The 14,073-nt window shown below is 44.8% G+C and overlaps 1 protein-coding gene across 1 annotated transcript in view; it reads right to left on the bottom strand.

Annotated features, from left to right (window-relative positions):
- fbn1 (fibrillin 1) overlaps positions 1–14,073 on the bottom strand; it is a 115,610-nt gene that overhangs the window by 11,878 nt on the left and 89,659 nt on the right. The window contains 14 exon segments of the mRNA XM_082182321.1: positions 835–1,041; positions 2,072–2,197; positions 2,280–2,411; positions 3,746–3,868; positions 4,367–4,486; positions 5,505–5,630; positions 5,704–5,766; positions 5,880–6,032; positions 6,909–7,034; positions 7,286–7,405; positions 11,962–12,087; positions 12,172–12,288; positions 13,316–13,435; positions 13,708–13,830. Coding sequence (XP_082038447.1) covers positions 835–1,041; positions 2,072–2,197; positions 2,280–2,411; positions 3,746–3,868; positions 4,367–4,486; positions 5,505–5,630; positions 5,704–5,766; positions 5,880–6,032; positions 6,909–7,034; positions 7,286–7,405; positions 11,962–12,087; positions 12,172–12,288; positions 13,316–13,435; positions 13,708–13,830 — 1,782 coding nt within the window.

Here is a 14,073-nt window from a genome sequence, read left to right as displayed (position 1 = left end):
TAAATTACAATACTTGTGTGTGTGTGTGAGAGTGTGTGTGAGTGTGAGTGTGAGTGTGTGTGTGTTACCCTGGCCGTCAGTGGTGTATCCGGGTCCGAGTGGACACATCTTCCTGTAGTGTGTGTGTGTGTGTGTGTGTGTGTGTGTGTGTGTGTGTGTGTGTGTGTGTGTGTTACCCTGGCCGTCAGTGGTGTATCCGGGTCCGAGTGGACACATCTTCCTGTAGTGTGTGTGTGTGTGTGTGTGTGTGTGTGTGTGTGTGAGTGAGTGTGTTACCCTGGCCGTCAGTGGTGTATTCGGGTCTGAGTGGACACATCTTCCTGTAGTGTGTGTGTGTGTGTGTGTGTGTGTGTGTGTGTGTGTGTGTGTGTGTGTGTGTTACCCTGGCCGTCAGTGGTGTATCCGGGTCCGAGTGGACACATCTTCCTGTAGTGTGTGTGTGTGTGTGTGTGTGTGTGTGTGTGTGTTACCCTGGCCGTCAGTGGTGTATCCGGGTCCGAGTGGACACATCTTCCTGTAGTGTGTGTGTGTGTGTGTGTGTGTGTGTGTGTGTGTGTGTGTGTGTGTGTGAGTGTGTTACCCTGGCCGTCAGTGGTGTATTCGGGTCTGAGTGGACACATCTTCCTGTAGTGTGTGTGTGTGTGTGTGTGTGTGAGTGTGTTACCCTGGCCGTCAGTGGTGTATTCGGGTCTGAGTGGACACATCTTCCTGTAGTGTGTGTGTGTGTGTGTGTGAGTGTGTTACCCTGGCCGTCAGTGGTGTATCCGGGTCCGAGTGGACACATCTTCCTGTAGTGTGTGTGTGTGTGTGTGTGTGTGTGTGTGAGTGTGTTACCCTGGCCGTCAGTGGTGTATCCGGGTCCGAGTGGACACATCTTCCTGTAGTGTGTGGTTCCGGGTAAAGGGCAGATCTCACAGTTTGGCCCCCAGCCTCGGCCCCCGTCACAACAGCACTCGGACTTCCTAACGCTGACCCGACTGCTGGAACTCATCTGACACATGGTCTGGAGAACCTCCAGGAAGCAGAAGCCCTGACGGTTATCTAACACACACACACACAAACACAGCGGCTGTTATTGGCAAAACAAACACGATCATAAACATACAGTGCGATTTAGATGAAAACTTAACCAATGAATGTCAACTGGATGTCATGAAGTTTTAGGAGAATCATGTCTGTCAGGACCACTATTGTCAAATACGATTGACCATTAGCATATAGTTTGGATTGGTGGATTGATTCTGTTCTGGGAAAGAACAGCCTAGCATGGATAAGAGCAGCAATAACCCCCCCTCGGGTAAACAGAACAGAACCAACATGTATTGCAGATATCATTAATGTCAATATTTTAATGTACAACATGACTCAGGGGGATCAGAAGGCCAAACCCTGACTGGACAGGAGGAGCTGGGGAGGGAGGAGGAGCTGGGGAGGGAGGAGGAGCTGGGGAGGGAGGAGGAGCTGGGGAGGGAGGAGGAGTTGGGGAGGGAGGAGGAGCTGAGAGAGAGGAGGAGCTGGGGAGGGAGGAGGAGCTGGGGAGGGAGGAGGAGCTGGGGAGGGAGGAGGAGTTGGGGAGGGAGGAGGAGCTGGGGAGGGAGGAGGAGCTGGGGAGGGAGGAGGAGCTGGGGAGGGGGGAGGGAGGAGGAGCTGGGGAGGGGGGGAGGGAGGAGGAGCTGGGGAGGGAGGAGGAGCTGGGGAGGGAGGAGGAGCTGGGGAGGGGGGAGGGAGGAGGAGCTGGGGAGGGAGGAGGAGCTGGGGAGGGAGGAGGAGTTGGGGAGGGAGGAGGAGCTGGGGAGGGAGGAGGAGCTGGGGAGGGAGGAGGAGCTGGGGAGGGAGGAGGAGCTGGGGAGGGGGGAGGAGCTGGGGAGGGAGGAGGAGTTGGGGAGGGAGGAGGAGCTGGGGAGGGAGGAGGAGCTGGGGAGGGAGGAGGAGCTGGGGAGGGAGGAGGGTCATTCACTCCTGAGAGACGCGACAGCTGCTGATAATACTGAGGAGATTATATATGAATACAGTAATAGAGGATCAGCTGAGAGTCCCTGAGAGCTTGACTAACGTGAGATCACACTCTTACCGATGCACTCGGTTCTGCTGGGACTGGGACTGAAGCCCTGATCGCAGACGCACCGGTAACTCCCCACCGTGTTCTCGCAGCGCCCGTTCTCACAGATGCCAGGCTTGGCCGTGCACTCGTTCAGATCTGCATACAAACACACACACGTCAGGACTGTGAGCGCTGATGTGAGCACCGGTGTGTGTGTGTGTGTGTGTGTGTGGCTCACCCACGCAGCTGTCTCCGTTGGGCTGTCTGGTGTATCCCGGCGAGCAGATGCACATGTACGTGCCGATCAGATTCTTACAGGTCATCCCTCTGGAGGCGCAGTCGTCCAGCCCGTCCTCACACTCGTTCTGATCTGATGAACACCAGCGGGATTGAGCACGTTATTAACATTAATGACACAGACAACATTAGGAATATTAGGCTGCTGTCACTTTAAGGCCGACAGCACGGACCGAAAAAACTGATTTTCTCAACTGTTCACTGATGACATAACCAAGAGAATACTTCCCGAGACGGGCATTTAGACATCATTTTGTTTGCATGTGTTCGTTCAATGGCAAGAGTTTCTCTCTCTCTCTCTCCATCGGTGTCTCTCTCTCTCTCTCTCTTGCTCTCTCTCCATCAGTCTCTCTCTCTCTCTCTCCATCGGTGTCTCTCTCTCTCTCTCTCTCTCCATCGGTGTCTCTCTCTCTCTCTCTCTTGCTCTCTCTCCATCAGTCTCTCTCTCTCTCACTCCATCGGTGTCTCTCTCTCTCTCTCCATCGGTGTCTCTCTCTCTCTCTCCATCAGTCTCTCTCTCTCTCTCTCCATCGGTGTCTCTCTCTCTCGCTCTCTCTCCATCGGTGTCTCTCTCTCTCTCTTGCTCTCTCTCCATCAGTCTCTCTCTCTCTCTCTCCATCGGTGTCTCTCTCTCTCTCTCTTGCTCTCTCTCCATCGGTGTCTCTCTCTCTCTCTCTTGCTCTCTCTCCATCGGTGTCTCTCTCTCTCTCTCTCTCTCCATCGGTCTCTCTCTCTCTCTCCATCGGTGTCTCTCTCTCTCTCTCTTGCTCTCTTTCCATCGGTGTCTCTCTCTCTCTTGCACTCTCTATCCATCGGTCTCTCTCTCTCTCTCCATCGGTGTCTCTCTCTCTCTCTTGCTCTCTCTCCATCGGTGTCTCTCTCTCTCTCTCTCTCTCCATCAGTGTCTCTCTCTCTCTCTCTCTCCATCGGTGTCTCTCTCTCTCTCTCGCTCTCTATCCATCGGTGTCTCTCTCTCTCTCTCCATCGGTGTCTCTCTATTTCTCTCTCCATCGTTGTCTCTCTCTCTTTCTCTCTCTCTATTGGTGTCTCTCTATCTCTCTCTCTCTCTATCAGTGTCTCTCTCTCTCCTACGTTTTGTGTGTGTGTGGCTGTTCACACAGATAACACGCGCGAGTGTCAATTTTCGCCTCTTCTTCTGTGTTTAAAATTGTTTGAGGTTGTAAATTGGGCAAATAAAACATGTGAAAATTATAAACTTTTACTCTATGATGGTTAAATTTAGCAGTTAATCCGCAAATCACACGCGTGCCGAACCATGGGTCAGCTGGTCCGTACACATCACGATCAACTGATATCTGTTGCACCCCTAATGACGTGTGCGTGTGTGTGTGTGTGTGTGTGTGTGTGTGCGTGTTTGTGTGTGGCGGTGAAAGTGCTCGTCTTTACCTTTGCACATCCGCCGGTCTTCTCTCAGCACGTATCCCGCTGGACATCTGCACTCGTACGACCCCACCGTGTTGACACAGCGGAACGCACACAGCAGAGGATTCTGGGAACACTCGTTGACATCTGAAAACATGTCACATGTTTTAATCAAATACACACTAGCACTCAGTGTGATTGGCTGGTGTGGACGGCGTTGGGCGTTTCTTTGTTGGGAAGAATCAGACTTTTAAGAGCTCGAGCAGACCACACATCTAGTTGTTGATATATAATGTTATAGTTATGGTTACAGTTATGACTATAGTTACTGTTTTAGTTCTCATCATAGTTATCCTTATCATTATAATAATGTCTATAGTTGTATTTATTGCTATATTTATTGTTATAGTTATCATTATAGTTATTGTTATAGTTTTTATAGTTATAGCTATATTTATGGTTATAGTTATCACTATATAAATAATCTTTGTTTTATTTACAACTTTGAAAATTAAGTTTTTACAGTGCAGAATGCAAAAACACGTTCTGTGTGAACATGAGTAACGGATCAGACCCGAATGATGTCAATCTGTGCTGGAGTGTGAGAGCGGCCGACAGGAAGTACATCATCAGCACGTCACTGACCTTCACAGGTCATCATGGGTCCGGGCTCGAATCCCTCGTCGCAGGAGCACTCGAACGCTCCCTCCACGTTTGTGCAGGTGCCGTTCCCACACGGGTTCCCCAGCTCACACTCATTCATGTCTGATGATGACAGAGTTACACACACAACATGATGGAGATGCATGTCACATGACCAAAACCAGACAAAACCCAGTAATATTATCTAGGGCTGAGAAGCTTTTAAGAATCACTTTCCCCCAGAGAAGCACAACGCTTTAATGATGTACATGCGTGCAGATCATGTTACAGTTCCTCTGTTCACAGTGAACGCTTGTTTGTTCAGGTTTCCAATAACCAGCGTTTGGGAACACAAGTAGTCGGACGCGTTTGAGTTTCATAGTTGCTCTGTTATCATTCATAAGTGTGGAGCGTCTCGGGTGTCTCAAACGTGTGAGAGTGTGTGCTGCTTATAACATTCATCTGGGAACACAGTGTGCACCATTTCACAAGATTTGTAGCGTAACTCATTTGTAAATCTACGCCAGCACAGGGGAACACATACATATGTTTCTAAATATGCAAACTGTTGTTCATCGCGATTTCAAAATAAAAGTTTAAGTTTTGATGTGCACATGTTCTTCAAATTACAGCGGCTGTTGCATTTCTAAATGACCAAATATTTAAGATTAAGAGGAGATTTGAATGAAATGTTGTTTGTCTAATATTAAACAAGGATTTGATCATGCCGTAGTGTAACAACAACAACAACAACAACAACTAACACCAGGCATTTGTTATAATACTGTACATAAGTTATGTTTATATTAGTTTATATCATTTATTTTACATGGTGTATTTTAACAGTGTTGTTCAATATGACTTACTTTGATACTTTATTTGAACCAATTATTATTGTCTTTTATTATATATTTGTATTTGAAGTAATTTTAAAGGCTGTTGTTCACTTGGATCTAGTTTTATAACCACAGATTTGTTATTCCTGGATTAATCGATGGATTAATCAGTGGTATACTCGATATCTGCAGCCCTGATATTACCCATAGCTGAAACTGAATGTTTCATAATTGATTAATTTTAAGACGATCTGTATTGTATGTGCTATAGAAACGAAGCCGACTTGATCCGTGTGAACTCTGACCTTCACAGTTGATCCCGGTGAAGTCGAGCCGGTATCCGAAGGGGCATTCGCAGCGAAACGTCCCGTCCGTGTTGATGCAGTGGCCGTTCCTGCAGATGCCGGGGTTCTCCGCACACTCGTCCACATCTGGAACATCAGTGTGTGTGTGATCAGTGTGTGTGATCAGTGTGTTGAAGGAGTCTGATTGACTGACACTCACCTACAGCCTCTTCGTGTATAGTGAGGGTCTTTCCCATGGTGGAGCACAGAGCTTTATACGTCTCTGAAACACACACACAATAACTGTTACTGCCATCAAATCATGTGTGTGAGTGTGTGTGTGTGTGTGTGTGTGTGTGTGTGAGAGTGTGTGTGTGTGTGTGTGTGTGTGCTCACCGTCCTCAGCAGAAGGGCAGATCTCACACGGGTCCCCCCACCCCTGGCCTGGCATGGCGCTGCAGCAACAGGATCCTTTGGTGGTGTTGAGGGCCTTCGGGGACAGACAGCGCCCGTTCTCGAACTTAGTGTAACAGTAATTCACACGAATATCTGACAGTCAGAGGAAACAGACGGATCTTTATTTCATTTTCTGTAAGGCTGACTTGAAACTATGTGTAATGTGAAGAGCACAATACAAAACAATAGACTTGGCAACAGAGAGAGACTGTTATAATCAGAGGTTAATAAAAATGCAGATGATTATTTCCCAAACAATTATTTTGTTTGTTCACTTATTATTCTTTCTCAAATGAATCATAACAAATTATTTCTCAATTGACTCTTTCCAAAATATTCTCCGTAAAGGATTCTACCCAAATTATTATTGCTCAAATGATTCATCACTGCACTGTGTGTGTGAGTGTGTGTGTGTGTGTGTGTGTGTGTGTGTGTGAGTGAGTGTGTGTGTGTGTGTGTGTGTGTGTGTGTCTGCTGAGAAAGAGATGGGCGGCTGGGTTGCTTTTATTCCCAGAGGCCTGTTCTTCATTTGCAGAAGCCTTTCCACCCTTCTACCAACACACACACACACACTCTCTCCACACACACACACACACACACACACCCTGTCCACACACACACACACACACACACCCTGTCCACAGGGTCAGAGAGACAGAAGGAGGGATGGAAACTGTGAGCAAAGAAACGAACGAACAGCCCTGTGTTCTGTCTCTGTATGACATCACACACTTCGCATGAGGAACAAAACATGATTTACTCATTAAACCTGACGAGCTCCATGACCGATGAGCGACAGCATCAAGCTTTCAAAAACATGAAGCACAAGGGATTCAGATGGAGGTTTCATGTTTCACTTGAGATGTGCTTCCTTCTGTTCTTTTCTATTTATTTGTTGTGAATAATCCCTGTAATGCCTAAAATCAGCCGTTCTAAACCTGTGGACTATAGGTGTGATCTATAACTCACCCACACATCTCTTCCCGGACGAGGAGAGCTGAAATCCCTCGGGACAATCGCACCTGAAGCTGCCAGCCGTGTTCACACACTTCCCAAAGATGCAGATCTCGGGAGTCTGAGAGCACTCGTCAATATCTGAGCACAAACACACATGATGATGACGGAGGTCGAGTCGAGTCTCCTTCATTTATACAGCGCTTTAACAACATGGACTGTTTCACAGCAGCTTTACAGTGATAATAGGAGATTACAGTAACAGAGAGTGTTTAGGCTTTACAGCAGATCTAGAATAAAGTTATTGTCCAGATAAAGTTAGTTAGGTTAGATCACATGACTGTGAGCACTGAGACCCTGATGCGTGAGGATGGTGGTGAACCGACACACACCTTCACACCGGTCGTTCTGCAGGAAGTATCCTGACGGGCAGATGCACCTGTAGGAGCCGTCCAGGTTCTGGCACGTCCCGGGGCCGCAGGTGCCAGGGCTGATCACACACTCGTCGATGTCTGAGCAGAAGAGCACAGGGGCATGTGGACGTGACGTCAACACACACACAAATGCGCACACACACACACTCACACACGTGCACACACACACACGCGCACACACTCAGGGCCCTATCTTGCACCCAGCGCTATTGACTTTGTACAGCGACGCATGTATCATTCCTATTTTGCACCCGACGCACAGCGGACTTTTCCCTCCACAGAAGCACGTCGGTTAACTAAGAAATACACTTGCGCTCCCGGGGGCGGTTCAGCGCAAAGAGGAGGCGTGTTCCGGCGCAAACGTTCCTTCATGCTATTTTGCAGGTTTAGAAAACAATTGCGCCACTAACCAGGAAAAAATAGTTTAAAGTCAGTGGCGCGTTGCGCATGTTATTCATAGGCTATTTTAAAGGGCTCATGCTTGGCCATAATCAATGTAGCGTGTGCACAACACACATACACTTTGATTCTCTCATCTACACAGAAGCAGCAGTTTTCATTTTTGCAAATCATACATTATTACGATAGATAGATAGATAGATAGATAGATAGATAGATAGATAGATAGATAGATAGATAGATAGATAGATAGATAGATAGATAGATAGATAGATGATAGATAGATAGATAGATAGATAGATGATAGATAGATAGATGATAGATAGATAGATAGATGATAGATAGATGATAGATAGATAGATAGATAGATAGATAGATAGATAGATAGATAGATGATAGATAGATGATAGATAGATAGATAGATAGATAGATAGATAGATAGATGATAGATAGATAGATGATAGATAGATAGATAGATAGATAGATGATAGATAGATAGATACATAGATAGATGATAGATAGATAGATAGATGATAGATAGATAGATAGATAGATAGATGATAGATAGATAGATAGATGATAGATAGATAGATAGATAGATAGATAGATAGATAGATAGATGATAGATAGATAGATAGATGATAGATAGATGATAGATAGATAGATGGATGATAGATAGATGATAGATAGATAGATAGATAGATAGATAGATAGATAGATGATAGATAGATAGATAGATGATAGATAGATGATAGATAGATAGATAGATAGATAGATGATAGATAGATAGATAGATGATAGATAGATGATAGATAGATAGATGATAGATAGATGATAGATAGATAGATAGATAGATAGATAGATGATAGATAGATAGATAGATGATAGATAGATGATAGATAGATAGATGGATGATAGATAGATGATAGATAGATAGATAGATAGATAGATAGATAGATAGATAGATAGATAGATGATAGATAGATACATAGATAGATGATAGATAGATAGATAGATGATAGATAGATAGATAGATAGATAGATGATAGATAGATAGATGATAGATAGATGATAGATAGATAGATAGATAGATAGATAGATAGATAGATAGATAGATAGATAGATGATAGATAGATAGATAGATGATAGATAGATGATAGATAGATAGATGGATGATAGATAGATGATAGATGATAGATGATAGATAGATAGATAGATAGATAGATAGATGATAGATAGATAGATAGATAGATAGATAGATAGATAGATAGATAGATAGATAGATAGATAGATAGACAATTTATTATAAAAGCATACATCTAGCTTACACATTTACCCAAATTATCATACGCCTGTTTAACCGAAGTTAATTTGGGTGGGTTTCTCCATTTCAATGTAACTTCTCTCTTTTACAGCCGTGACGAGAACGTCGGTCTCCTCGGCTGTGAACCGCTCCTGGCGCGCGCCTGGCAAATCCGCCGTTACAATAGCAATCCGCTATGGAAAAAGTGCGTCTGCTCTTAAAGGACAATTCCGGTATTTAACACTGTGAGTCTATTTTGTTGCTTGTTTTGGATGAACTAGAGTGGTGGACAAAGAAATTTTGACAATGGTTCCTGTCTCGACTTTTTGACTATTTTAGAATTGCCCATGACCGCTTTAGAATGGGAGTCTATGGCCATGCACAAACATGCCCTTAAAACAACCCTTAACGTTCGTTTTCAGAACTGTTCAACTCACCGAGTGGTTAGTGGTGTTCGTTGATGATTAAAAACAAGTAGCGTAGCGAAATACAGTTTCTGTCGTGTTTTATTTGGCATTTTGTAAAATCCCATTGATTTCCGTTGGAGGACTCGTTGCTCGTTGATATTACTGCGCTACCGGAGACGGAAAGGGGGCTGTTTACATTTGGTTGTAGTCTTTTATGGTCTTTTCTACGGTGGCCGAGAGAGCTCAACACCCTGCAACTGAAGAAAACACATGCAAATAGAAAAACACCTGCAAATTAAGAAAACATCTTCATCAGTTTCACAACACATGTGTGCTCCAAATACTCACAACACAAACAAATACAGAAACGCGCTGCAAATAGGACAGAACACAACGGAAATGTTTCCGGGGAACACAATAAGTGACGGACCCGGCTGGGACGTTTTTTATTGCTCGTGAGCATTACCTATGCCCTTACGTTACTCCCTTAAAAGGGCAGACGGCAGAGCCCTTGACGTGGGCACTTTGGAGGGAGCGGGGCACTTGTGTGCCATTATGTATGCCTTTTCGCTCGGTTCTCTGTCTCTCAGAAGGCTAGCGTGAGCAGAGCAACGGAAGTTGCCGAAGAGCGGAAGTTTATACGCGGTTGTGAGGTATCTGAAAAAATAGTTCCACTATAGAAAAATTTACGGTTTGAAATCATACATTGCGCCGATATATTTGTTTTTAATCATCAACGAACACCACTAACCACTCGGTGAGTTGAACAGTTCTGAAAACGAACGTTAAGGCTTGTTTTAAGGGCATGTTTGTGCATGGCCATAGACTCCCATTCTAAAGCGGTCATGGGCAATTCTAAAATAGTCAAAAAGTCGAGACAGGAACCATTGTCAAAATGTCTTTGTCCACCACTCTTGTTCATCCAAAACAAGCTACAAAATAGACTCAAAGTGTTAAATACCGGAATTGTCCTTTAAAGGGAATGTGAGATGACGCTCTGATTGGTTTATTTCACGTTACGCCCAAACCACACCTATGAGTAATGAAGCTACTTCAGACCAACACATTTTAGATTTGCGCTGGGTGCAAGAGTCATTTATCCCGCCGGGAAAATAGCAACAGCGCCCGAGACCCGCCCACAAAGTTACTTGCGCTTTGCGCTTGACACTTGCGTTTCAGATCGTTAAAATAGGGCCCTCTATCTTTCTCACACACACTAACCCAACCCCTAAACCTACCCATCACACACACACACACACACACACACACACACACACACACACACACACACACACTCTATCTTTCTCACACACACTAACCCAACCCCTAAACCTACCCATCACACACACACTCTATCTTTCTCACACACACTAACCCAACCCCTAAACCTACCCATCACACACACACACTCTATCTTTCTCACACACACTAACCCAACCCCTAAACCTACCCATCACACACACACACTCTATCTTTCTCACACACACTAACCCAACCCCTAAACCTACCCATCACACACACACACACACACACACACACACACACACACACACACACACACACACACACACACACACACACTCTATCTTTCTCACACACACTAACCCAACCCCTAAACCTACCCATCACACACACACACACACTCTATCTTTCTCACACACACTAACCCAACCCCTAAACCTACCCATCACACACACACACACACGCACACTCTATCTTTCTCACACACACTAACCAAACCCCTAAACCTACCCATCACACACACACACACACTCTATCTTTCTCACACACACTAACCCAACCCCTAAACCTACCCATCACACACACACACACACTCTATCTTTCTCACACACACTAACCCAACCCCTAAACCTACCCATCACACACACACACACACACACGCACACTCTATCTTTCTCACACACACTAACCAAACCCCTAAACCTACCCATCACACACACACACACACTCTATCTTTCTCACACACACTAACCCAACCCCTAAACCTACCCATCGCACACACACACACACACACACACACACTCTATCTTTCTCACACACACTAACCCAACCCCTAAACCTACCCATCACACACACACACACACACTCTATCTTTCTCACACACACTAACTCAACCCCTAAACCTACCCATCACACACACACATACACACTCTATCTTTCTCACACACACTAACCCAACCCCTAAACCTACCCATCACACACACACACACACACACACACTCTATCTTTCTCACACACACTAACTCAACCCCTAAACCTACCCATCACACAGTTTCTGCAAAAAAACTCATTCTGTATGATTTATAAGCTTGTTTCCTAAATTTAGGCCACAGTGACACGAGTCCCCATGAGTGTGTGTGCATTCAGGTTTAAGTCCCCACCGGGATAGAAAAACATGTACACACGCACACACTCACACACACTTCATCTCTCTCTCTCACTCACACACACACACACACACACACACACACACACACACACACACACACAGCTTCAGGACTCACCCACACATATCCGGCCGTCAGGAGAGAGTTTATACCCGTCCAGACATACACACACAAACGAGCCCACCGTGTTGATGCAGTTTCCGTTGCGACACAATCCCCGGAGCGCCGTACACTCGTCTGTGTCTGAACCACACGCACAAAACAGACGTTAATACAAACACATGCCTTTCTGCTGTAGAATTAATAAATATTTGTGTGTGTGTGTACCGATGCAGTCGTTGTTGTGTGACAGCTGGAATCCTGGGTAACACAAGCAGTTGTAGGAGCCCACAGTGTTCTTACAGGTTCCATTTCCACACGGCTGACGCTCGCACTCGTCCACATCTGAACACAGACCACAGCTGGTTAGTTAGTTATGAACACAGACGGTTAGTTAGTTATGAACACAGACGGTTAGTTAGTTATGAACACAGATGGTTAGTTATGAACACAGACGGTTAGTTAGTTATGAACACAGACGGTTAGTTAGTTATGAACACAGACGGTTAGTTAGTTATGAACACAGATGGTTAGTTATGAACACAGACGGTTAGTTAGTTATGAACACAGACGGTTAGTTAGTTATGAACACAGACGTTTGGTTAGTTATGAACACAGATGTTTAGTTATGAACACAGACGGTTAGTTAGTTATGAACACAGATGGTTGGTTATGAACACAGATGGTTGGTTAGTTAGTTATGAACACAGATGGTTAGTTATGAACACAGATGGTTAGTTAGTTAGTTATGAACACAGATGGTTAGTTATGAACACAGATGGTTAGTTAGTTATGAACACAGACGGTTAGTTAGTTATGAACACAGACGGTTAGTTAGTTAGTTATGAACACAGATGGTTAGTTATGAACACAGATGGTTAGTTATGAACACAGATGGTTAGTTATGAACACAGACGGTTGGTTAGTTATGAACACAGACGGTTGGTTATGAACACAGATGGTTTGTTAGTTATGAACACAGACGGTTAGTTATGAACACAGATGGTTAATTAGTTATGAACACAGACGGTTAGTTAGTTATGAACACAGACGGTTAGTTAGTTAGTTATGAACACAGACGGTTGGTTAGTTATGAACACAGATGGTTAGTTATGAACATAGATGGTTAGTTATGAACACAGACGGTTGGTTAGTTATGAACACAGATGGTTAGTTATGAACACAGACGGTTGGTTAGTTATGAACACAGACGGTTAGTTAGTTATGAACACAGACGGTTAGTTAGTTATGATCACATATGGTTAGTTATGAACACAGATAGTTAGTTAGTTAGTTAGTTAGTTAGTTATCTACACGAGGATGCACACAGATGGACAGACAGACAGACGGGTATGTGAGGCTGATCTCTCACCTATACACAGGTCTGGGGTGGATGTGAAGCCGTTGGGGCAGAGGCAGCGGTAACTACCCACCGTGTCGATACACTGACCCGGACTGCAGATGTTTGGATTCTCAGCACACTCGTTACGATCTGAGAGAGATCACATCAAATCACACGTTTACTTCAGGTGCGATGTGTCTGAAAGCAGGACTGAGCTCTGAGTTCAGCTGTTTTAAACACATTCCCCTCCAGTCATGACCCAGACACACACACACACACACACACACACACACACACACACTCTCTCCATCACTGCTGGTTTCCTGTTAGGCATGATAGCTGCTGTTGCTTTTTTGTTCTATTAACTCTGATATTGGAGTAGCAGCATTATGAGTTGGGAAATGTCTGACACACACACTCACCGACACACTGCTGGGTGGGAGTTTGCCGGTATCCAGGTTTACACTCACAGCGGAAACTTCCAGGAACGTTCAGACAGACGGCGTTCTGCTGACACACCGGCCCGTTCTGACACTCGTCAATATCTGCACACACACACACACACACGTCACAAACACACTTAACATCAGTGTTGGGGGTGACTCATTACAAGTAACTTGAGTTATGTAATCAGATTACTTTTTCAAGTAACTAGTAAAGTAACACATTACTTTTTCAATTTACAACAAAATATCTTACGTTACATTTTCAAATAAGTAGCGCTAGTAACCTTTTCACATTTATTGACTGACATGTTGAGAGAAATAAAGTGAGGAGGTGTTGTGTGT

This window comes from Leuciscus leuciscus (assembly GCF_965113295.1).
Source record: "Leuciscus leuciscus genome assembly, chromosome: 10".
Lineage (NCBI taxonomy): Eukaryota > Metazoa > Chordata > Actinopteri > Cypriniformes > Leuciscidae > Leuciscus > Leuciscus leuciscus.
Note: the sequence above shows the minus strand (reverse complement) of the source record. Positions and strands in the feature narration are given on the sequence as shown.